This window comes from Poecile atricapillus, chromosome Z (genome assembly GCF_030490865.1).
Source record: "Poecile atricapillus isolate bPoeAtr1 chromosome Z, bPoeAtr1.hap1, whole genome shotgun sequence".
Lineage (NCBI taxonomy): Eukaryota > Metazoa > Chordata > Aves > Passeriformes > Paridae > Poecile > Poecile atricapillus.
Genome location: NC_081289.1, coordinates 22,972,786 through 22,996,527, shown reverse-complemented (window position 1 = coordinate 22,996,527; position 23,742 = coordinate 22,972,786). Strand labels below are relative to the sequence as shown.

The following is a 23,742-nucleotide window of genomic DNA, read 5'->3' as shown; positions in this document are numbered from 1 at the left end:
CACAAGAAATTAAAGGAACTTTTATGAAGCATTGTCTTAGGAAGGAGAACCCACTGGAGCCCCCAAAAATAAGATTATAAGGGAAGAATTTCAAAAGTAGGGGAAAAGTAAAGTGGAGGAAATGTGTCATTTTAAGATGGCTGATATGACAATCATGTTAAGAACTAAACTTTTTTGAAATTAACTACAGTAAACATTTGATCTCAAGAGCTTTGAGCAGAATTTAAACACTTAACTAAACACTTTAAATACATTAAATACTCAGAATACATTTTCATATTTGATTCCTTGATCAAAAAGCTGCAAGAATCTCTGAATTCCATATGCCATGCATGGGGTTTGTAAAGCCATACCATCCTTCCTCTTCTCTAACTAATAAAGTCAGTTACACCCCAAGTACACCAACTTGTTACTGTTTGCCAGTCTGGAAAGCCTCACACTTCGCTAATTTCACTCACAGACTCTAAGAGCTCTGACTATCTGGCAAAGAAGAATCTCACAATAACCACATTATTTAGGTCAAGAGCAAGAGATTAAAGAAAAAGGATGGAATGCCACTGATAATATTCAATGGATTTCATAGTTAGTCCAGAGCCTTTCAGCCTTCTTCAGAGAGGAGCACTAAGGAGCAAATTATATTTAAGGAAAAAAAAATACTGACAGCTCATCAATTGATTTTCATTGAAAATCCTAAGAAAAATTAATAAAGAAGTTAAGCTGCTGAAATACAGTTTCAGCAATTAGCTTAATGTCAGAGAATTCTAATTAGGCGCCTTGAGATTGCTATTTAGCGTTTAAGCCTTTAGAGTGCCAAATTCTCCCTTTCACACAAACTGGTTGCAAAATTAAAGACATTAGGCAGCCTTAATTATATTATCAGAACAGCTGGGATTAGGCAATCTCTGAAGTCAAGGCGGTATTCTTTTGTCACAGGGTAGAAATCCCTTGCTTTCCAGGGTGCCGGATTTTGGTGCTGTTCCATATCTCACCCATACAAAGCAAGCTGCATTAGAAACAAAAAAAAAAAAACAAAAAAAAAAAAAAAAAAAGAGGACAAAGAACAGAGTAATGCTTAGCAAATAATGAACACATTAAGGGAAGAGAAAAGGTAGGTGAAAAGATTAAGCCTGAAATCGGTAGGTTTTGCTAACACCTCAGCTGGCACCTGGCCTACCGAGCCTCTAGTGGCAGACAGACTAAGAGAAAGCTCTGTAAACCAGCTTGGCTAGTGGATACAACTCTGTTATCTAAAGCTAAAGCACATTTCGTACTCTCTTGTCCCATGGGGTGTGAAATTAGCAGCTATTGTTTTCACACATTTTTATAAACACAATGCCATTTATGTCTTTACACTGTTTAGACCACTGTGTTTTTCTCCTCACATGGGAATCTTTTCTTTTTTTTTTTTTCATTTATTCAGATTTTAAATCAACAGGATTTTTATTCCAGGAACATGCTGGCATTAAAAAAACAAAAATGAAAACAAACTACCACCAACCACTTTATCCACACAAATTTTAGCTAAACACAAATATCTAGAAACTGGAAAAACTCTACACTATTTAGTCTGCAATCCAACAAAAATAGTATTTCACCAAAAAAAATGGCAGAGGGGAATTCAACCATTCAGCTTGAAATGACCATTTAAAATACCACAAGAGAGAAAGAACTATTCTTAAACAAGTGTTAAAACCCCCATACCTAGTTCTCCTTGATGTAGAAAAAATATGAATTGGCTTTGTTGTGATGATCCTCTACATTTAAAACCTTTTCCCACATAATTTAAAACAACTTTGGTTGTTAACATCTGTGTGAGCAGAGGCTTTATTCTTACAGCTTGTAGAAAATTCTTTACCTGTTCTACTTTCTGCTTTTAAAACTATTGGGAAAAAACAAACTAATCCTTCAAAGTTAAATAAGAACAATCTGATGACCAAGCAAAAACTAATTTTACTGATTATAATCCATACTGAACTACAGCAATATTACAGCAGAAATCAATCACAGCTTAAAATATTTATCCCATTAGAGCATTGCACTACTGTACATTTACTACTCCTTACACTTTAGAAACACATTCTGTCTCAGCACCAGGGTAAAAATTTGATGAACAGTGAAGATATTAATTTGAAGAGAGAATTTTCTTATACTAACAAATTAAAAACATTTTTTTCATTGCATTTTTGCCTCAAATGTGTTCAAGAGTACCCTCTTAGTTTCTTCAGAAACTAAGGACTAGACTAAACTTCAGAAATTTCAGAAACTAAGAAGCAAAGCCTGTGTTTTTTACTCTAAAATAATAGCACTGTGTGTGTATGTGTTCACATATGTACATAGAGGGCAGGGTGGAAAGGAGGAGTATGAAACAATATGCAAGCACACATCTTAAAAAGTGTAATAAAATGAGAATGTCCACTGGACAGGAACAAAAAGGAACAAACACTGTTTTGTGTGTGGAGACAGAAATCCCAACACAAATGCTGTGAGCAGCAGAGATGCAGTTTCTGCCATTCAGTGTATTTTGTGTACTTGTTTGAATTTCTGACACATGACCAATAACCACAGGTGACACCAACTACTGAAACTCCAACTTACATTAGTACTGAACACAGCAAAGCCATTTTAATATAAACTGTTTAACCAAATAAGCACACAAGGCAAGGAAAAATCCAATCCATATTAGCCAAGCAGTTCTTTCACCCGACAGGCCAATTCCTCTTGCATTAGGAGGATGCAGTTTGGCCAACAGCTGTGAACTGCCACTCTCTGCAAAAGGATGCTTCCAGGCAGATACCTCAAACCATTCCCTCTTTTACAGCCCTTTGATACTGCCTCTGCCTCCAGTGTCAAGATTCTGCAAGCAGAGAACTCCATAAAATTGACTTTCATTAGTTGCTCAAGTTAACTTTGAGACATTCATTTTGTTAACTCATGCTACTCTAGAGGCCAGACAGGCAGATGACAACAAATTATGGGAGGCTTGAGCGGCTGTTCTGTGAGCTGTTACACAAGCTGGACTCTTCACAGTGGGACAGCCTGAACCTGACATGCAGGAACCTTCTTTGTCCCAGTTTATTCCTTTACCCAGCTGCTTAGAGGGGAACACTGGGGGACAGCTCTTACTGCTGCCTTCTCGACACTAACAGTGTTATGCCACAACTGGAACTGATGCTGTATTTGCACTTCTCTGTCCCTTTGTCTGGTATAAAGAGGCAATACAGAAGTGAGGATATAATGTATTAGTCTCAGTCATGGAAGAGATCTATGAGTCAACACAGAAAAGCCAATAAAAATAAATTGAGAGGGAAAACACTTCAGTTGAGAAGACAGGGATACTCCTTATTCTACATTTTTTCATAGGAGACAGTTACAAAACCCAGAAACATTTGTCTCTGAAGTAAAAACTCACCTGCCCTGCCAGCTCCAAACGTTTATTTCCATAATAGTCTCTGTCATCTACTTTATTTTCTCCTTGAGCCAAAATCACTCTGCGTACCATCACTGCTGTGTATATGCACTTAGCACGAAAATTGAATTCCTTCACCTGTGAACAAAAAACCCAAAAAAACTAATCAAAACAAAAACACACCAGTGTTTCAGGATCAGCAACTTAGTTCTCATTCAGACAAACACATCCATTTAAATCACTGGTAATCTGGGCTGACTGAGCTACAAAAGGGGTTTCAGTGTTTCACTTTCCTTAAAAATGTAAAAAAATATATATTAGTTACTTTGAAGCAGATAGCAAACGAAAGTAAATCAGAATAAAGGTATAGGTCATGAGATGAAAGTTCTGAATTAACACCTGATACTGCCTGGCTATGCAGAAAAGTATAGTTTGATTAGTTCAACGGTACAGTATTTCACAAAGATTTCTTTTGACTCAATCCAAGTCTTCCCCTTTATTTTGAGGTTGATTTACTTTATCTCAGCTACAAAGCCATCAAAGACATTTTTCCCTGCCAACAAAGCTCACACCATAAATAACCATACAAGATTATTCCTGTTTAATAAACTCCCAGAACGTCACATACAAGCACATGGGTCAGAATGGTTGATGCCAGCAGCTCTCGGGCTTCTTCCATCTTTGTTTTCTTTGGGCCTCCCCACATCCTTTGCCTTCGTACTTTGTTTCCAATGTACTTCAATGCCTGTGAAGGAGGGAATTAACCTGAGTTAATATCAGAGTTTCAACCTATACAAATATACACATATGTGGAGTTATGTGTGTATTCCTCAACCAGTGCAATCTCACCAGCCATGGATGATACAAACACCAAAGAAACTGCAAAATAACAAAGATGTAAGTGATACTAAGAAAAAAAATCCTGAAAATTGACACAACTGACTATGCATACAACATGTTTATCACAGGTTGGTAACATTTGGAACGGAAAGGGGTGAAAATTCTTTACTATGATACTGAAAGAAAGTATATGGCAGATATATAGAAAAAAGGATTCTATAAATTCCAAAGATATCTAGTTCATTTATTTAGAATTTTCACCTTCAGTTCTTTTGTGTACTTGCTCTATTTCATTCAGATATTAAACCATGAGGTGACACTCACTGTTTAATATCCCCAAAAGCTACTGTGTGGCATCCATGTCTGTCTCCAGGAGTGCCTTGCAGTGGACTCTTACTCTCCTACCAGTTGTCAATCAATCTGCAGAATTCCTAGTTAGATTTGTCAGGAAGCTATCCAAGTCCACACAAGAAGTTCCTGCCTGGAAATGAAGCCATGAAGGTATGTGAAAGAATCACCCTCTCCACTAAATGGCAGGTTATCCTTTCCATCTGCTACCCTTTCCCACAAAGAGCTATCTCTCTATTAACTTCATTTGACATTTCTTGCACAGAATAACTTCTGCATTTCTGTTTTTCCAACTTCCTGGATACTTCACATTCCTCTGTGTTGCTCCAGCTCACCATCTTACTCATCTGACTCAGAATTAGGAGCTCTTTAAGCTAGCTGGAACCCTCAAAAGCCTCCAAATATGAAAACCAGAAAGGTATTCACTTTAAAACACTAAACATCACACAGAGAATGATTTGACAAAGTTTACAATGAAATAGCAGAAATAAGATTAATCTCCAAAGGCTTCTTCTAGCAGAATAATATATTCTCATTTCCTCCCAGCAAAACTGCCTAAGTTGTGGCTAACTAAAAAAAGTACATGAACCAAGAGAATTCTGCAGAGTCTTTAGCAGGACAGAGGGTAGCTGCTACTGTAGGCTTCATACCAGAGATTAGAATGGGAGCACATCTACTCCTGGTGAAATGGTCATACCCACATCAACAGGGCATCTGCAAAATGGGGTATGCAACTCCTTTTCAAAAAAAGTCTTCAATCCCTGATTTTATATACAGGATTATGTCATTAAAACACAACCTTGGGCTTCTGAAAACAAAGCATTGCTTGACTTTGATTTTTTTATTCTCCAGTTAGGTTATGAGAAAAAGTCTCACGTTTGACAAGTCCTGATGCTTTAAAAAGCCCCAGCTTGAAATAAACCCCCAAAACAAACCTTAAAACACAAAGTCTATGTCCACTGCTGACACAGCAAAGTGGTCAATACCCACTGTCTTGATTTTTATGGTCTCTGGCCATGTGAAAAGACACACCTGCATCTGTGTAAAAATCTGAGCTTTTTGGCATTCTTCCAGGCTAGGAGCAAATGCAGCCATCACATGTTCCTCTGTGCCAATCATCTGTACAATCTCCTGGTCACTCTCAACACCCATGGCCTAGGAAGAGAAGAAAAGACAGAAATAACACAGGCTTTATGTTAACTCACTGACATTTGCTTATGCTAATTTGGTATTGTTTGTCTGCATTACTACTAAGCAAGAGCTAGTTCTTCTCTAAGAAACTGTGCCATCTGGCACTGGCAGCACATATTCCAGCTATGGAAGAACGTTAAATGGAAATCTTGATAAGCAGCAGGAACACACAACACTTTTTGGAGAGCTGTTTTGGGTTTTTTTTTTTCCTTTTCTTCACTGACAGGAGTTAAATTCTGTGGGGTTTTTTCTTATGGAAAAAAAAAAATGAGTAAAAACAAATCAAAATGTTTAACAATGAAAACCAAGACAGATTCTACAATAAAGAAAGGAAGGTGAAATTTCTTAAATGGTACTCACAGTCTCTTACCCCAAGCAAATTTGCAAACTCTGTTGACTGTGATGTTGCCCATCATATTTGAGAAATGTTTACAATTTACCCCCTTTGCAGCTCTCTGCATTTAGAAGATGACTTCACTACACAATTCCACTTGAAAGACATTCTATTATTTCACTGATCCATGGACACCTTGTTAGACTTTATACTGCAGAAAAAGCTTAATAAACTAAGAAAGCGCTTAACAGGTTTAGAAAAATCTCTGTATCAGTAAGTGTTTCAAGGTGGCACCCAGCAGTGAAGGCTTTTGTGGATTCCAGATGGTGCTAAAGCTCCCCCCCTTCACACATTTGCCTGGAGCTCTGCCATATCAAGAAATGGAATAATCTCACTAAACCTCTTCTGGCTGAGTTATAATATGTTTCTCAGAACTTTGTGAGGAAGTTACGTTTGCATTCACATTATTCTCCAAAGTGCCTGCCACAAAGACCATTGTAAATAATGGCCTATGTAGACACTAGTATTCTGGTTCTCATTAAAAACTGGCAGTACCCCAAAAAGTCACATTTTCCTCAAAAATGCAGAAATACCTTCCCTTCTTATTGCCTTCATGGAGTGTCACTTTGCTTAACACCTAGCTAACGCCATTTCCTTGTAAAACTGTTGCTCTAATTGTGAAGTATTCAGTTTCTTTTTTTCTTTCATTTCTTTCTTTTTGAACAAAGAAGTGGTTGAAGTTCCTTTAAACTCAAACTCTTGTCTTTTCACCTTGTGGTTTATTAGAAATTAAAAGTGCTGAAAAATATTACACACCTGGAACAGTGTGAGGACTCTCCTCTGTTAATAATGCAAAGCCCAGATCGCAATTTCACCATCTCAGACAGACTTGAGTGCCAACTCGAGATATAGTTACTTCACCAGGTAAGAGTGTTTCATCATAGTTTGATCCCATTAAGTAGTCACCCCTCTGATCTCAAGGCTCTTTTCAGAACCAGAAGTTAGCCATATGATATTATTGTGGTTGAGATCTCTGTTTCTCAAATATTATTACACTTCCTCACCCTTTTAAATAAGGTCACACAGTAGTTAAAAACACCTCAGCAGAGAAGTTAACAAAACCCCTCCTGACCTAAGAGCCAGACTCACAAGGTAAGTAAAAGCATGAAAGCTTCACAACAGTAAGTTTCCATGTGTCTAGGATTTAATAACTGACCAGGAAACTAGTTCAGGAACAACTAGATTCATACAACTGTTGTACTTAATCTAGAACTTTTTAGAAGAATAAAATTGTTGTGCCATTCTAGGCACGTATACCACAAATACATTTATCTAAAGCACATCAGCTGCAAGCTGATATCACCCCATTTCTGCTTGTCAAGTTAATTCTAGGATGGCAACCAAATCTTAAGGGTCATATAAAAACTGGGGGGGGGAAAAAGTCAATCTGAATTTTTATTACGTTTTTTCATCCATTAAAAACTGAAAGCCATAGTAAATTAAAGAGGGTTGATGATTTCTTCTGCCTTGACGAATTCTTTAATCAAAAGTGTTACAGCAAAAGGATGAGAGTAAGACAAATCTATGCCTGCATAGATTTTTTAGCTGGAGCTAGTACCAGCAAAATCACTTGAGAATTCTCAGTTTCTGAGTGGGAAAGACTAAGCTCTGTCACCAAACAACATATGTTATGTTGTTAAATATGTGCAAATTGAAGGAAATTAATTTATGGGTAATGACTAAAATTCAGGCAAATGACTGAAAAAGATGTGCTAATACAACAGCCTAAAAGTAAACCTATTTATTCTCCTCTATACTCTCAACAATTCTGATCAGAGTTGCATACACAAATCCACCTACATGCAACACTGAGAGGACAAGCAGCAGGCCCATGCTGCGATCAGACAGATTTGTAATCTTAATGCTTTGGTTTTCAGTAAATTTGGCCCTGATGTTATCCTTCCAAGGAAAACCAAACAAACAACTAATAAACCAAACCAACCAAGAGAAGTACTCCGGAGTTAGCCTGTAAAATCATTAGGACAGTAACAAAATATTCCTTGGTTGTTACTTGTGTTACAGAAACAGGGAGGACGTGCCATACAGGAATGGGCCCAACGCTTAAAAAGCAAAGCAATAGTAAGATGTCTTGTTTCTTTTTGATTGGAAGGCAAGGTCACAAAGGGATAATTTTATGGGGAGGGGGAAAGGAGACTTTGTAAAAGCATAATTTGACAGTGGCAGTGAAAGGATGAGGAAGGAGACACTAGCAGGCTGCTGAAGACCACAGTTGAAGGGTAGCAGTCAATGGACATAAAAGAGACAAGGCAAAGCAAGCATTCAGAATTTCAGATCATCCTGAGTCCAAGTGGGAGAAAGTGGTCCAAGTGGAATCAACTCCTTCTTAGGACTGGGGAACTTCCTCTGCCCAAATGTGTTTGTGTCCATCTTTGTGTGCACACACACACGTACAGATGAGAGTGTGAGCCCAGCTCTTCCTCCCCCAGCTCATGTCTTAATGATGATGTCTAGGCGTTTCCATGGCACTTCCCTAGAATGTAGTTCTGCAGTCCATCAGGCCAAATTACAGCACAGAGACAGGCAGATGACTGGATTAAAAAGATGTCAGGGTAGTTCAAGGTTGACATCACAGACAGAATTGGTCTAGAGCTTTCATAATTCAAAAGATACGAGCTATGAAACAACAGCCATGGGAACCCATAATCCTGCAGATCCAGTCAGACCACCATCCAGCTGTTCCTCTGGAGCTGCACCTTAACAGCTCCAAGGATAAACCAGGTTTATAAAAATGAAATTCAGCTTGCTGTTCAAATCTTTTGCCGCAGGTCCTAGAACAGTTTCTTATAGCTCCCACAAAAACTAAAGATACCTCATCTAGTGATTCAGGTCATAAAATTCAACTTCTAAGTCCCTGTAGGTTACTTATAATCCTCTTCCTTCCCTAACTAGTTTTGATGCAGCATGCAACCTTCATTTACTTCAGCTCCCAGGGCTCATTCATACCTACCAAACTGAGATCACAAAGTCAAAAGAAAAAGAGCTCTTACCTTTGAGCAGTTCTAACTCCCTGCAATGTAGGGAGCATCCTGCAAAAGCAGCCAGCACCATCTTACCTCCAACTCGGATGATTCTCAGGATAGAAACACCCTTACATAGCACACAAACATCCCACACCTCCTCCAATGCTCACTGCTACCTGTAACTGTCCAAGCCCCCCAGGTAAAGCATGTGCACCTCCTAGCCTGACATATTCAAGAGCACTGTGCACAGTTCACATAGCCCTATGAGATGCCCACAGCCAACACAGCTAAAACAAAGGTCTCTTGGGGCCGCAAGGCAGCTCAAGACACTATAAACACCCCTGTGGTTGCATATGTGTATTAACTAATGAAGAAGTGTTACAAAGTAAGCAGGAAGCAAATTAGCTGTGCTTGTTTCCCATTAAAAGGCAGTTAACAGCCCTTTAAAAACTGCAACAAACACATACTTAAGGGGCAAGATTGTGTTTTATGTCACTTCTTCGAAAGTCAAGTTGCATTTCCCTATATAGGGACGGCACAAATGCTTTGTCACTCATAAGAAAAAAAGTCAGGAAAAACTATTTAAGCTACCACAGCTACAAAGCTCTAGCTCCCCCACATCTAAAGAGCAGATACCCCAAGTCTGCCCTAGAATAGTGCCAGGCACATCCCTTTTGTAGCCTATCAAATTGCAGTTAGTTGTGGTCAATGTGCTAAATTTCACAAAACCACAGCTTGCATGTGTTTGGCACAACTGGCTGTAAAACATCAGAGCACGCCTATCCCAAAGATCCCTACAGGTCTGGATGGCAGAAAAAACAAAGCAACAGGACAAGGTGATTCTGGCTTGCAGTTATGGAGAAGGATGAACTGAATGCAGATGCCTCCTTTAGGGTGACCCACACAATCCAGTCCCTATCTAATCTAACCAGATCAAGGGACCTTTAGATCTACTTTACTCCCATGGCTCCCCAAAGCCCAGGTGCCTGGGCTTCACTCCTCACCAAAAGCAAGGATGGAGAACTCTGTGTTCAGGTCTTCCCCTAGCATGCAGCTCTGTCCATGACCTTATACCTGAAACATAAGAGTGACCTCAGCTCTGTCAGTTGGTGGTGTTTGTAATGTTCTCTATTTCACAGTCCTTGCTTTTGACAAAGATATCTAGAGGATATATTAGTACACCTCCACCTTACAGATGCATTAGCTTTAAATACACATTAGATTATAGATCTGCAATACTTGCTTTCTCTTCTGTAAAGCTACAATGATTTTCTGCACCTGATCTATTTCTTAAGTCACATACAAAATGTCAGGTCAATTAAAGCTATTGAGACTAGAAAGACAATCCAAAATTGCTCCCCGTCTCGCAGATAGTCCCTGACAAACTGCCCCCTCTAGCTGGCCAATGCATTGAATGGCAGCCTTCTACCAATTCCTATTTTTTTTGTTTCTTAGTCAAAACACAGAGGTCTTTGGAACTTGGTTGTAGCCTAGATGCCGGTCTGAGAGGAAATGCAGAGCAATGGATTTTTGCCATTGCTTTCTCATTTTAGCTTTTAATTAGAAATTATACATCAGGCTGTTTCAGTACAAGTTAAGGATTCAAAGGCAGTCAAAACTTCAGACCTTAGATTGTCTATACAGCTTTATTTAGTCCCTTGCAGATGTGGATCTCTACATCACAAGAAGCAGAACAGCTACTAGTAACAAGGAAGACACATACTTCATGCCCAAGGCCTGAGTGCTGGCAGAAAGGAATTATTCTCCTTGCTTTTCCAACAAGTCTCCTCTGTATAATACTGCTGTGTGAGAGAGCTGAAGTTAGACAGGCATTCCTAAGTTTGGGATTGTCCAGGCTGAGGGCTATTGCATTTGTAATCTTGCTCCTAGCAGTTAAATAGAACAAAGCAACAGCACATTAGAGCAATGCCCAAGAAAGGAAAATCGCAGACTGGTGACTGCTTTCATTTCCAGCTGGAGACTCGTCAGAAGCAGACAGAAGATCCCTGAATTTCATGTCGTTAAAGGAAATGACCACTCATGAGAACTGCTAGAATGGAACATTCAGAATAGTTAAAGTGGGTGTAGCTAATTTTCTACCGTATTAAATCAAAATAAAGAATTTAAAAGCACTACAGCTTAGAACTTCTAACAGCTGCAACCCCTTATTCAATTAATAAATGAAAAATTAAGAAATATTATCTAAAATATAAAAGACACTCATGATGAGAGGCATAATTATAGCAAACATTGCCATAAGGTAATAAAGTAGTCAGTACAGCTTTGCTTAGAAAAACAAGCCAACAACCAACTCCTCAGACAACAACCCATAGCAGTTAGTTTACATGAGCAGGTATTTATCTGTACCAGCACAGGGTGACAAAACATAATAAAAGTCTATAAGGTAAGGTAAGGTGGAATCCAGCAGTTTGGTACTGGAGCAAATGGATTAAGAGCCATATTAACACTTTCCTGCAACACAAGAATTGTGAACTTAATCCTGGCACTTTTATGTGCATTTCTGTCCATAAATACCTTCTCAAACTCGGTTAACTCTGGTCACTAAAAACAGATGATCTCCTCCCTTATTTGAAGAGATTTTCTTAATCAGAGCTAATATCCATTTATTTACCTCTCAAGTCTAAACCCAATGATTAAACTATTTTCTAGTGCCAAGGCACACCAAGCACTGTGGTAATACGGAAAAACCCATAAATAACATTTGCGCTTCGGGCACGACCAGCTCGGATGCTGCAACCTTGTGCTGCCCTCTCCTGGCACATCATTTCCTGTGACCACCTCTCCAAACTTTCCGTGCTGTAACCCGCTACAGAGAACACAAAAAGAGAGTTTTGCCTAGATCCATCCAGTCAGAGGCTTTTTTGTGCCTCCAAGAATGCAGCCCAACTTCCTCCTGCACACACAACGTAACAGCCTGTAAATTCACAGGCAGCAGCAAAGCATTACAGGACAGGAAGGAACTCCCAGCTGTTGGCAGGACAGGTCCCAGCCTAAGGCCTGGCCATGCCCTACTGTCGTTTCCAGCAGCTGGACAGAGCATGTCCATCCACCACCTCTCCTGGCTTTAGTCCATGCATTTGACTCCACAGACAGAAACCCAGAAACAACGACCCTTAACACAACTTGTAACATAGCTCGTAACAAAGCAAAATCCTTCTGACTTGTAGCAACCTCAGAGGGCAGAGTAAGGGGGTGGCAGATATTTCTCTTGGCCCAGCAATGCTCTCCTTGCAGAAAATCACTTATTCTCCTTTTTGCTGTACAATAAAGATGACTTCCCAGGGGAAAAAAGCTCGCCGTTTCTAAGCCCTGCCAAGTCCTTCTGTACATATTAACTTGAGAGCTGCTGTCAATCTTCATTCTAGAGCTACAGCACAGCATTTTTCTCTCTTTTTTTTTTTTTTTCCAAACAAATAGATGTATTACCTTAAATATGATAGCAATGGGAATATCTTCTGACAAAGTGTTGTGCCTCAGGTAAAATCTTCCTTGTTTCACAACCATATTTGTTCTGCTCTTCTTCTCATGAGTGGAACTGAAGTTAAAATAAAAAGAATACCATGTCCAACAGTGTTTCCACTGACTCCTAGAATCTTTTCTATAGAATTTAGCAAGCTTGAACAATCTTTCAGCTGAATTAATCCCATTTTCTCCTCTTTTAAAAATTCCATCAAACCAGTCACGGATCAGCCTGTAACTTCAAGGTAATAGGGAATTATCACCTGTGCTGAGGACTATTTGGAATATTTGACTTAATCAAGTACAAGTCAGTACTTTTAAAAATCATCTTTACACGCTTTGACAATCAATTTTGATATAACCAGCAAGGTCAAACTGTGAACAAGTACTGCAGCAACAGTGGTAATAACATAACAGTACTTGGTGGTACATTAACTTCATCCAGACTTACTGAGAGACCACAGAGTAGCTAGGAGAGACGTGAGAGGCCTCTGGAGAAGAAAAAACAGCCCTCACACTGAACAGTCACAAGCACCATAAAACAGACCAGCATGCAGCTTAAAAAATAAAAAACAACCAACCAAAAGCTGAACAAAATTGAAACAAAACTTGATCAAGGAGGAAAGGCCAAATTTAGACTACTTTACCATTTTCAGTAATTTGCATTGTACAAAAATATTTCTTTCCTCCTCAGCTGCCTTTAACTTTAAAAGTTTTTATGCCAATTTTATATAGAGAGGCAGACAAAAGGTTACATCCAATTTCCACTGCAGTAACTTCATGTTACTTGATGCAAACTGAGACCAAACACCATCAATTAGGAAGTGCAAAGTGCACTTTGTTACATTAGAGCTTGCTTTTCCTAATCTGGGATGAATCCTGAAATACATGAGCCACTCTCACTAATTTTTGTGGGAATACTACACTATTTAGGGATTGAAGTTTTAGCATACAAAATGACAGTAGCAAAACAGGAGCACTGAATGTCTACAGCTTTTTCTGGTTAAACTATACTAGGAAGAAACCTCCACAGCCATTTCAACCACAACAATGAAGTTCTAAAGCTTTGGGTTTATCTCCTTTATGTAACGCTAGGAATTTACTATACCTGGTAACAGAAGCGCCAACTGTGCCTTTTCTGTCAGCTTCAACAATAATTCTGTTTTTGGATAACTGCTCTTGAATAAGAATGACTTTCTCTACACCTTTAACAATGAAATAGCCACCTAGTTAACAGAAAAAAATATTTTACATGTCAGTACCCTTGCACCTTATTTGTCTCATCCAATATGCCTTTGAATATAACTTATTAGAAAGTAAATCATAAGTACACAATGGGAGAGTAAATTCTCCCTTAAAAGAGTAATGAACAAACTTGACAGACAAAAACCAAAGAAGTTGCTTGTTACAACCCTCCAACTCCTCCCTACATATCAAATAATGCCATGTAATTTTTAACACTTTATTCTTGCTTTACAAAGGGCAATGACAAATGAGAGTTCCCACCCTGGAGGATATCATGCTCCACTCTTCCCTAATCTGTTTAATTTTCAATGAATTAACTCAATTTTTTTTCTCATACAACACATCACTGTACAACACTATATACAAAATCCAAAATAATATATTCAAAATTTTGGTGTGTTGTTTTTTGTGGTTGAAAACTCAGTCTGCAAATACCAGCTATTCATGTTCTCAACCAAAAGCCTGACAATTTCTTTTAGTTGCAAGCACACACTTGAGAAGTTTCCACAAAGACTTAATGGTGGCAGGAAACACACCAGAGGGGTATTTCTTTGCTGAAGAAGACTTAAAACTCAAAGCACAGACAGGGGAAAATAAAAGAACATGAGTGAAAATGTACCTGGATCTAATGGACACTCATTTAGTTTGGCAAATTCTGCAGGAGTTTTCCCAGTAAGTACACAATTGGAGCTACGCAGCATTATAGGCATTCTACAAGAAAACCAGTTACAATTTTACTTCAGACTCAGAGAGAAAAATATGAATAGTCAAATTCAGAACAAAAAACTATGCTGAACAAACTGGAGAGACACATTTAAGGTAATCAGAACTCATACATGCTGTAACCAACAAGTTTTCATTTAAGTCCACCTTATTTCATTGAACATGTAACTGAAAAGAGACCTGAAACTGTACACCTACAAGCAGAAACCAAAAACTTCCTATTAAATTGTTATGCAGCTATCAGGCATCATGACAAGCAGGGTCACCAAGGCCAGTGATTAGTGCAGAGACTCCTGGTCCCCAAAACGGTCTGCAGAGAAGGACATGTCACTGCAGATCCACTGTTACCAGTTTTCATTAGATAAAGTTAGTTCCTATCTCATTTCCCACACAGGAATGACACCTTCTGGCTGCAGAGAGATAGTGCCTCTAATTCATAACCTAAGCAAGAAGCTGCCCCAGTAGTAGCTCTGATTTCCCTGGTGTCCTAGCAGAGAAGCCTGCAAGCAAACATTTTGTGAAGCAACATGTGGTGGAAAGATATTCCAAGAAATTAAAAACAAATTCAGTGCTTAATTAAGTAAATAAAAGAGAAACTAAAGATTCACCATGAGGACAGTCAAACAGTGGAAGAGCTGCACAGGGAAGTTGGGCAGTCTCCACTCATGGAGGTCTTCAGGACCTGACAGGATGAAGCACTGAGCTGATGCATTTTGAGCGGGAGGCTGTGCAAGAGGCTGAGCAGGAGACTGTACTCTTTCAACCTGAATTATTCTGTCACCCCATGGTAAATCATGGAATGGTCACTTTTACAATTTGAATATTCAACAACAAACCAGCAATGACTTTGCAGTTATTATTGAAAAGTGTACTTTTATAGTCAGCTTCATATCATACCTTTTCACTCTCAGATTTCTCATTAAAACTTTGGAAAGAGAGCACAGTTTGCTTCCAAAGAGAAAGCTGTATTTCACAAAAGATAAAAAGTTTACCACTACATCTACCAAAAGACCTCCATGTCCTTTAGCCTCTTCCACCAAAAAGTTGATTTTTGATCCAGCTTATAGAATTTCACTCCTTGGTGGACAGCCTTTGTAAGAACTGTGTTCCAAGTGTTTTCTAAAACACACGTTGACAATAATTATTTATGAGTTCTATTAAACAAATATTTTCAACCTCTAAGACTATTCATTCAATTTCACTTCAATAAAAAACAAGATTAGACTATATTTCCTGTATTCAAATATTATAAATTATTTTTATTTCTTTGCTGTTCTCATATTGTTGTATCTTAAAAGAAAACTGATGAACTCATATTCTGTACTTCTGCAGATTAAAAAAAGCTATCTTGTCACTATATTTCACTGAAAAAGTGCGTTCTAGAGACAAAAAGCTTCATATGACAAGCAGAATCTTTTATCACACACAATATAAGCTTAATGCATTAGCAGTTTATATCAGAAACAGGAAGCAGTTGGCATAACGTAAAATGGAATACTTCAATGCTATTACTGCAAACTCCAGTGAAACACCTGTCCCAGTTCAAACTGCATGTCAAACAAGAGCACTGGCCAAAGGAAATATATATAATACGGACAGATGAGGAATGTTATTTCCCATGGAAATCATAACTGGATATGAACAGTTTTTAACAGCAAAAAACTTTTTGCATGTATGCTTTTAAAGCTAGTCCAATAATGTAATTTAAGCAATTTTAAATGAAACCTTAACTTGTGCAGCAGAACTAATCCTTGCTTTACTGGTCTTACCATGCACCTTCCACAGATGCTACTCTACATACGATGTATGAAAGACTAAGTAATTTGGCTACAAAGCAAATATGCCTGGTTTCATTTTACAATAATGCAACTTGCAGCTCCATGCATGCATTTACTTCTGTGGTTTTATACCAACAGAATCAGAGACAATATTCATCCTTATATCTATCCTTCTCTGGAAGGAGACATTATCAGAAGCTTTTGCAAAACACTATCTTAGACCCTAAAATTCATGTACAGCTGTTTATGAAGATTTGCCTGCTCATTGTTTCTTTTAACAAGGAAGCAAGGTTGGACTACATGTGTTTTGCAGTAAAAACTCTTCCCAGCATGGCAGCAAAGGAAAAATGCCAGCAGAAGCTCAGCACGTGGTGTCTCACCTGCCAATGGGTAACGCATTGCGGATGATCCTCTGGCTGCCCCGTGTATATTCAATATCCACGGTAATCGGCGCAGAATAGGTCATGTCCCTCAGGCGGCACTGAAAGGACAACAGGCACATGGTCAGGTGTTGACTTCAAGTTGAAGAACCTCTCTTAAAACAGCCTGTATTGCCCTATCCTGTAAATCCTCACAAAGAAATCAAGCAAAGCAAAGCTTCAGCAACATCTTCATGATAGCTGAAGTATGTTGGACAGACTCTCCTGCTTTAAAATAAAGACCAAGAAAATCCAAACACAATTGCTCTGATTTTCAAAAGCAGACAGCAGATCTGTGCCTTCAGAAGACAGCACTGCAGAGCTTAGCTTCTAAAATCTCTAATTAAACAGACAGGTCTAATTAAACAAACAGTTCTAATCAGCAGAGCTGGCATAAAGACCAGAGTGTGTCTGAGCAGTGCTCAGCTCAGGGACATTTGTATATGCAGACTCTCAACAGCTGAAGACTTGTGCTGCCATATGAAGTCTGACAGCACGGAAAGGCGCAAGATTGAGAGAGACACCAAGCTACCTTATCAGCAGAATGAGCAAACCTCACTGTATGGTACCATTTCTAAAGATGACTTACCGAAGGCTCACTAGAGAATCACTTCTTGCAAGGATTCCCTGAATTTTTCTGCAAATTGCTTGGAGATTGAAAGAAGCAAAATAAACACATCTAGGACATTAGATATCTCATGGTTCAAACATTTCTAATCCAATCTTTCTGGTCTGCTCTCCCCAGCCTCCCTCTAAGATGTTGCCAGCCCTCAAGGTACTGTGCCTTTTCATGCAAGACAGGCCTTACTGCATCTGCTGAACACAACAGAGCAACTCACAGCAGGTCATTCGTGACCTCACTGTGCATGCTTTTACCTTTCATCTCCAGGATCACAGGTTTAACAGTAGTCAGACCTGCACATCTATGATTCTGCAGTCTTTCAGTGTATTGCTTATGCGCAAATGAAAGGCAATTAAGATTATACTGTGTATTGAAGATGCAGCTCTATGGAAAAATATGCCTCAAGAATCATCACAAACTGGATGCTTCTCCTCTCCACACTACAAAGTTAACCTATTCTCTAATAATAAAATACTGATATACACCAGCAGCTTTCAAGCCATGCTTTGCAAGAAACTAGGTGCCATTTTGCTCCCAGAAACTACATCCAATTTAAAAGTAACTGAGAATATTTCCATATTCTAATTACTTTAAATTCTTCTGTGTGAATATCATCATCTGTATGAGTTCAATAAACTCCCATAAGGACTCTCCCAAAAAGAGAGTTAGATGGACTCTTTAATACTACTTGGGGAAAAAAATGCCTTGGGATTCTCTGTGTGTGCTTTTTTTAACACAAGACACAGATAAAAAATACAAATAACAGTGTAATATTCCGGCATGTGTAATTTTTTATCACCTTCCTTGAGGTAACTTACTATAAACACCTGAAAGTAAAAGAAAGGCATGACTTGATATACACTCCGACCCTCATAAAAATCTAATGATTTTAGGTGATTTTGGGAAGGAATTTTATAAGCCTTCAACAGAGAAATATAACAGCAGACTCCTAACTATCCAACCCTTTTTTTTTTCCTGAAGGCACCCAGGCTTGACCTGAGCACCATCCTATTTAAGGGAATAACTGAGGCCTCCATGTGTGTACAACACACTGAAAATAAAGAGAAATAATGCACTAACATTAAGCATCAACAAGAATATACTTGAGATACAAGAGTATCTTATTCTAAACTCAAGGTCAGTATGCTCTATAAGCATTTATTTTGCCACTTTCTGCATGTATAGTCACTTGAATTATACAGTAAGCAAGCATATTAATACCTGAATTCTTGAGTATGAGTTCTTGGCCACAAACAATTTTTTGCATGCAATTTCATTATTTCATTCATACGAAAGAAGTGCTTCCTGTTGCATTTTGTGCATGTTCACATCTACTGATTGAGTATTATCTACACATTTGTGAGGTGCAGCAATTATCATGTATTACATCTGGCTGAGTTATTTGCTTTATTTCAAAGCTTTCCATCAAACCAAATGAGATTTGAGTCAGGTCACTCAAGACAGAAAGTGGCTACGTCCAAGTGGCAGTCACTGGACAGCTGATTCTTATAGAATTTTTTCAAAGCACATAATGCATTTCATTATTGCCTAGATTAAATGATGAAAAAGACATTTCAATATCAAATGGATAAGCAAGGAAAAAAGCAACTGATACATGAACTGAGTTATGAGGTTGACAACAGCCTGCATGTAAGTAAATGACTACAAGTTCCAAGTTCAGTTCCCCCTTCAGAGACCAAAAAGAGGTCGCTCCCTCTGTTGCAGTGGTATAAATCTCAAAGTAGGGTAGCATGAGAGAAATACTGTGTTCTTGAGCACTTTGAAGAGAACTGAATGGCTCTAGATACCTGAAAGCAATCCTATAAAGTTCAAAGCTTATGTTAGCTTATGGCTTTCTCATACATATGGAAGCCACCTTATATCCTGTTGGTCAAAACCAAGAGACCTTCTGATTTCAGTCACAGCAGCATGTCCTCCAACATGCATCTTTATTCCAGAAGTACACAGTCCATCTGTTAACCTACATGCCTACAGCACCATCATGAAATTAAATATACTCTTCAGAAGGCTGACGTTCTTCTGCAACTTCTTCTAATTTCAACAGTTTCTATCTGTTTCTGCTTAAAGTTTCCATGTTTGCTTTCTGAATCAGACTTTAAAAATATGAGCAAAAAATCAAATACAAGTTCCCAAAGACTGGAAGGGAAACAGAGACTGAAATGACGTATGGTGCAGACAGCAGCAAGGCTAATATTAAAAAGAAGTTAATAAAAATATCAAAGAACTTTATGCATTATAGCATGTTCAGCTCTGTCATAAGGAGAGCCACAGGATTAAGCAAGAGAAGAACTTTCACTACTTTCAAGGAAACCTACTCAAATTCAGCTAGCAAAAAACACTGAATACAGAAAAAAAATAAAATTAAAATAAAATTAAAAAGCTTTATTCCATGATGCTTAAAGCTCTGAGGCTTCTTTTTACAGAGATAGTGGAATGCATTGCACTACCTAATGTAGCATGCATGTACTCAAAATTACACGCAGCTATTATCCAAGATATTCCCAAGATAAAAAAAACAACCCAACAGAACAGATGCAAACATTAATACCTCATGAGGTGATACAGGTCGTGTCACATTGAAGCTTTCTTCCACATCTGGAGTACCCACATAGATATTGAGGTACCTGTAATACAGTTTCAAAATAAGCAATGAGGTAAATATTTTTCATGCAACCTAAAGGAAGCAAAATTTTACACACACTGAGAAATTAAATTACTTTGATGAACACAGGTTGGTTAATAATAAGCAATGATTCTGCCCAAAGTAACTAATTTGAGTTGTGGTCAAATTAGTTAAAATATAGCCTGCATGTGCAGTAAACCTTTTAATCTTCCCATCTTTTATTGCATAAAGTAAGAGATAAGTCATGGAAAACATCCTCTTGATTTAGACCTACACAAGGACTTATAAACATTTGTAGCTGATAACAAACACATGAGATAGCACTCATGCTGCTACCGATATGGAAATCATCTCATGCTTACTTCAGGTACCACATTGGGTCGGCATCACTTGTCACTTTTTCATTGGCCTTCATGATTTTCTTTATCTGGAGGAGAAAAAGAACAAAATGCAACCACAGCCTTTCCTGAGTACTAAGAGCCACTCCCCACCCACCAGGAGAACCTACCTCAACATTGATGAAATAGTTGAATGAGTCTATGTGCTGCTTCACCAGTCCTTTCACCTGAAAAATACATGGACACAGCGAGCAAAATCAGCTTCAATAACGTTAATCACACAAGGCAGAAATTAAGCTATAAGCATTTATAACTCGTTTTGGATAACTGTGCTAAATTCTTTCATCTGACAAACTCCTGCGAAGTGGCTGGATGCTCACTCTCTGGTTCTATACATTTCCAGGCTTACACTGGAGCTGTCATATAAAGAGCATGGATAGGGTCTCTGAGAGCCAGTAAAACAGGAAAATCATCTGAAAACATTACATATATACAGTATGGATTGAGAATAGCCACACCAAAAGGCAAACCTCTAGGAGAATGTCTCCACAAAATAATCTGAATCAAGAAATAACAAGAATAATCAAGAAAACAATCTATGGAATGAATCTATTTATAACTGCAAGGAATTAAAAAGAAAGGCAAAATCCACATGAAAGTGAGGACAGGTATTCTGGGAAACAGTAAAAGCTAGAGAAGGGAATGTAGAGAAAGAAGATGAAGTATTCACACCATGAAATGAGCGTACAGCACTAACCTTCAGAAATGCTGGAAGAAGTCTCCATTTTTCCTGAAAACAAAAACCAGTTTGAATCACCTTTCCAAGGAACAGACAAATATCTAACATGCCTGAGCCTTTTTGTCTGCATGTTTGTTATTTTTTGATCAGTAATATTATTTAAAATCACATCTATTTAGAGAAAAAAAGAAAAAAACATACTCTCTAAAGCAAACAGAGATGGATAAAAATAACCTGGATCATTTGAGCAAACCATAAGTGCAGTATTTACTAAGGATGCAATGGCACACTGTCTTTCCTAAGAGCAACTGATGTGAAAATATATTTTTCTTAGAAATTCCTTAACACCATGTCCTCATTTAAGATCTACTAACCTTTTTTTGGTTTTGTTCTGTTAACACTCTAGATTATATTCCTAGAAAGGGAAGATTTCCTACAACTTTTACTTTACAAAATATACACAAAAATCTCAGACCTGGGACCAGCACTTGTAGACACAAGTCTCTGTAACACTTACCAGGACCCTAAAGCCTACAAAGATTGAGCAAAAGTACTGACAAGTGCTAAGTATATCAAGGTTCCCACAAACTTTCCCCAATTTCTAATCTTTGATGATCACAGGGAAGATCTCTTTACATCAGCCCCACTTTTTTCCCACCATGGCAGGGCAGAAGCTTGGCTGGAGACAAAATCCTTTTATTTAGGAGGAGTGTTCCTAGACCCCATATGCTTCTCCATCTACTACTATTTAAAAATACTACAAAATTAATAACCAAAAAGAACCTGTAGAAAGTTGTTAGCTTTCTTATATCCACAGAAACACTGATGGTGCTCTTGGCTTTCAGCCTGTTGTTTGTTAATCTACTAATCTTGCTTGTGATTCCAATTTAACATCTGATAATGGCAAAGCTAATGCAGTAAAAAGAGACACATGCAGTATGGTGTGGCTTTTACTACCGGTCCCTTGTGGTCTATATGCAGTAGTATTTACAGTCTGGAAAGCTGAAGAGAAGTTGATTTCATGCTTTTATGATTTAATGTCATGTCTAAAAAAGGGGGTTTAATCTGTTAAATAGTAACGCAATTAAACTGATGACCTAGGGATGAGGCTAATGATTTTAATCTTAAATAAATATTTCAAGGCCAGGCTGGAAGGGGCACTGGGCAGCCTGGTGTAGCGGGAGGTGTCCCTGCCATGGCAGAGGGATGGAAGGACAAGAGCTGTAAGATCCCTTCTACCCCAGACCGCCCTGTGACTGCGTGGGGACACAGGATGGGCAGAGACGGGGGACAGGACGGCACCTCAGGAGGCCGAGCCCGGGTTCCTGAGGAGCTGCGCGGGGGCAGCTCGGAACACACAAAGCCTCCCCCCGCACACACCGAGCGGTGCAGCACAGGCCGGGGGACTCCACGTGTGCGCCGGCAGGCGACTCCTTCCAGCCTAGCCCAGCCCAGCCCAGCTCAGCTCAGCCCGGCCGCGTTCCGGGAGAGCCCGAGGCGCGCCCGGCCGCTCGCCCCTCGCCCCGCTGACCTCCACTGTGTTGACCGGGGCCGCCGCCTGCTCCGGGGTGAGAGCACCCAGCCCCAGCGCCTCCATCGCCACCCGCGCACCGCGGCGCTGCAGCGCACCGCGTCCCCCCGCGCTCCGGCGCGGCGCCCGAAGGTTCCGGCCCCGCACAGCCCGGGCGCCGCCGAGCGCTGAGCACGGCCACGGCCCTGCAGCCCGCCCCTCACGGTGCTCTCAGCCCGCCCCTCACGGTGCCAGGCCCCTCCCGAGGCACTGCAGCCCGCCCCTCACGGTGCCCTCAGCCCGCCCCTCACGGTGCCAGGCCCCTCCCGGGGCACTGCAGCCCGCCCCTCACGGTGCTCTCAGCCCGCCCCTCACGGTGCCAGGCCCCTCCCGAGGCACTGCAGCCCGCCCCTCACGGTGCCCTCAGCCCGCCCCTCACGGTGCCAGGCCCCTCCCGAGGCACTGCGGACCTGGCGGCGCCTGGGGGTCCCGCCTGAATCCCGGGAGGCGGCAGGGTCACGGGAGGAGTTGGGCTTGAAACGTCTTTCCTGCAGTTTTTAGCATGTAAAGCAACGTAGGGCATCAGCTTGTAGCGTTTATTCTTCTTTCATCCTCTTGCTGAATCACCTCTAAATTTATTTGTTCTCCTTTTCAAGGGCCTGTGCTATGATGACACCAAAATTGCAGTCAGATGCGGAGCTACTCATCTGCCCCAGTTCAAGATGAAACAAGAAGCACTAGTGATCTCTGCCGATTCCTGTGGTAGTAAGGTTTTGAGAAATACATATATATAAATATATATATATGTAAATGTAATAACTGGTAAACAAGTTCTAAGAGCAGGGAGTGAAAATAGCACACATACGCGTCTGCTCTGGCTCGGGTTCCACATGAGTAGCGTTCATGGGGTTGGGTCCGGGCTCCACCCATCCTGGGCACTAAGGCCCCTACCCTAAAGAGGAGTTACATTTCAGACTCCTGCCATTTGGTTTCCTGCCTAAAGCGCACAGTCAGTGGAGACTTGGTTTAATACGTGGCAATCCATGTTTAATCCATGCAAGGCCCCTGTCGGACACGGGGGGAA

General features: G+C 39.8%; 1 protein-coding gene across 1 annotated transcript in view; it reads right to left on the bottom strand.

The window, feature by feature from the left end:
- LOC131573462 (DNA-directed RNA polymerase III subunit RPC2) overlaps positions 1-22,917 on the bottom strand; it is a 71,824-nt gene extending 48,907 nt beyond the window's left edge. Inside the window, exons 1-12 of the mRNA XM_058827442.1 lie at positions 22,680-22,917; positions 21,167-21,199; positions 20,580-20,636; positions 20,434-20,498; positions 19,997-20,072; positions 16,767-16,867; positions 14,505-14,596; positions 13,749-13,866; positions 12,608-12,716; positions 5,627-5,749; positions 4,035-4,151; positions 3,410-3,544 (exon numbers count right to left, since the gene is read on the bottom strand). Of these exons, the coding sequence (XP_058683425.1) occupies positions 3,410-3,544; positions 4,035-4,151; positions 5,627-5,749; positions 12,608-12,716; positions 13,749-13,866; positions 14,505-14,596; positions 16,767-16,867; positions 19,997-20,072; positions 20,434-20,498; positions 20,580-20,636; positions 21,167-21,199; positions 22,680-22,745 (1,092 nt within the window). The 5' untranslated portion in view covers positions 22,746-22,917. The remainder of the gene's footprint in view (positions 1-3,409; positions 3,545-4,034; positions 4,152-5,626; positions 5,750-12,607; positions 12,717-13,748; positions 13,867-14,504; positions 14,597-16,766; positions 16,868-19,996; positions 20,073-20,433; positions 20,499-20,579; positions 20,637-21,166; positions 21,200-22,679) is intronic.
- Positions 22,918-23,742: the final 825 nt, after the last annotated feature.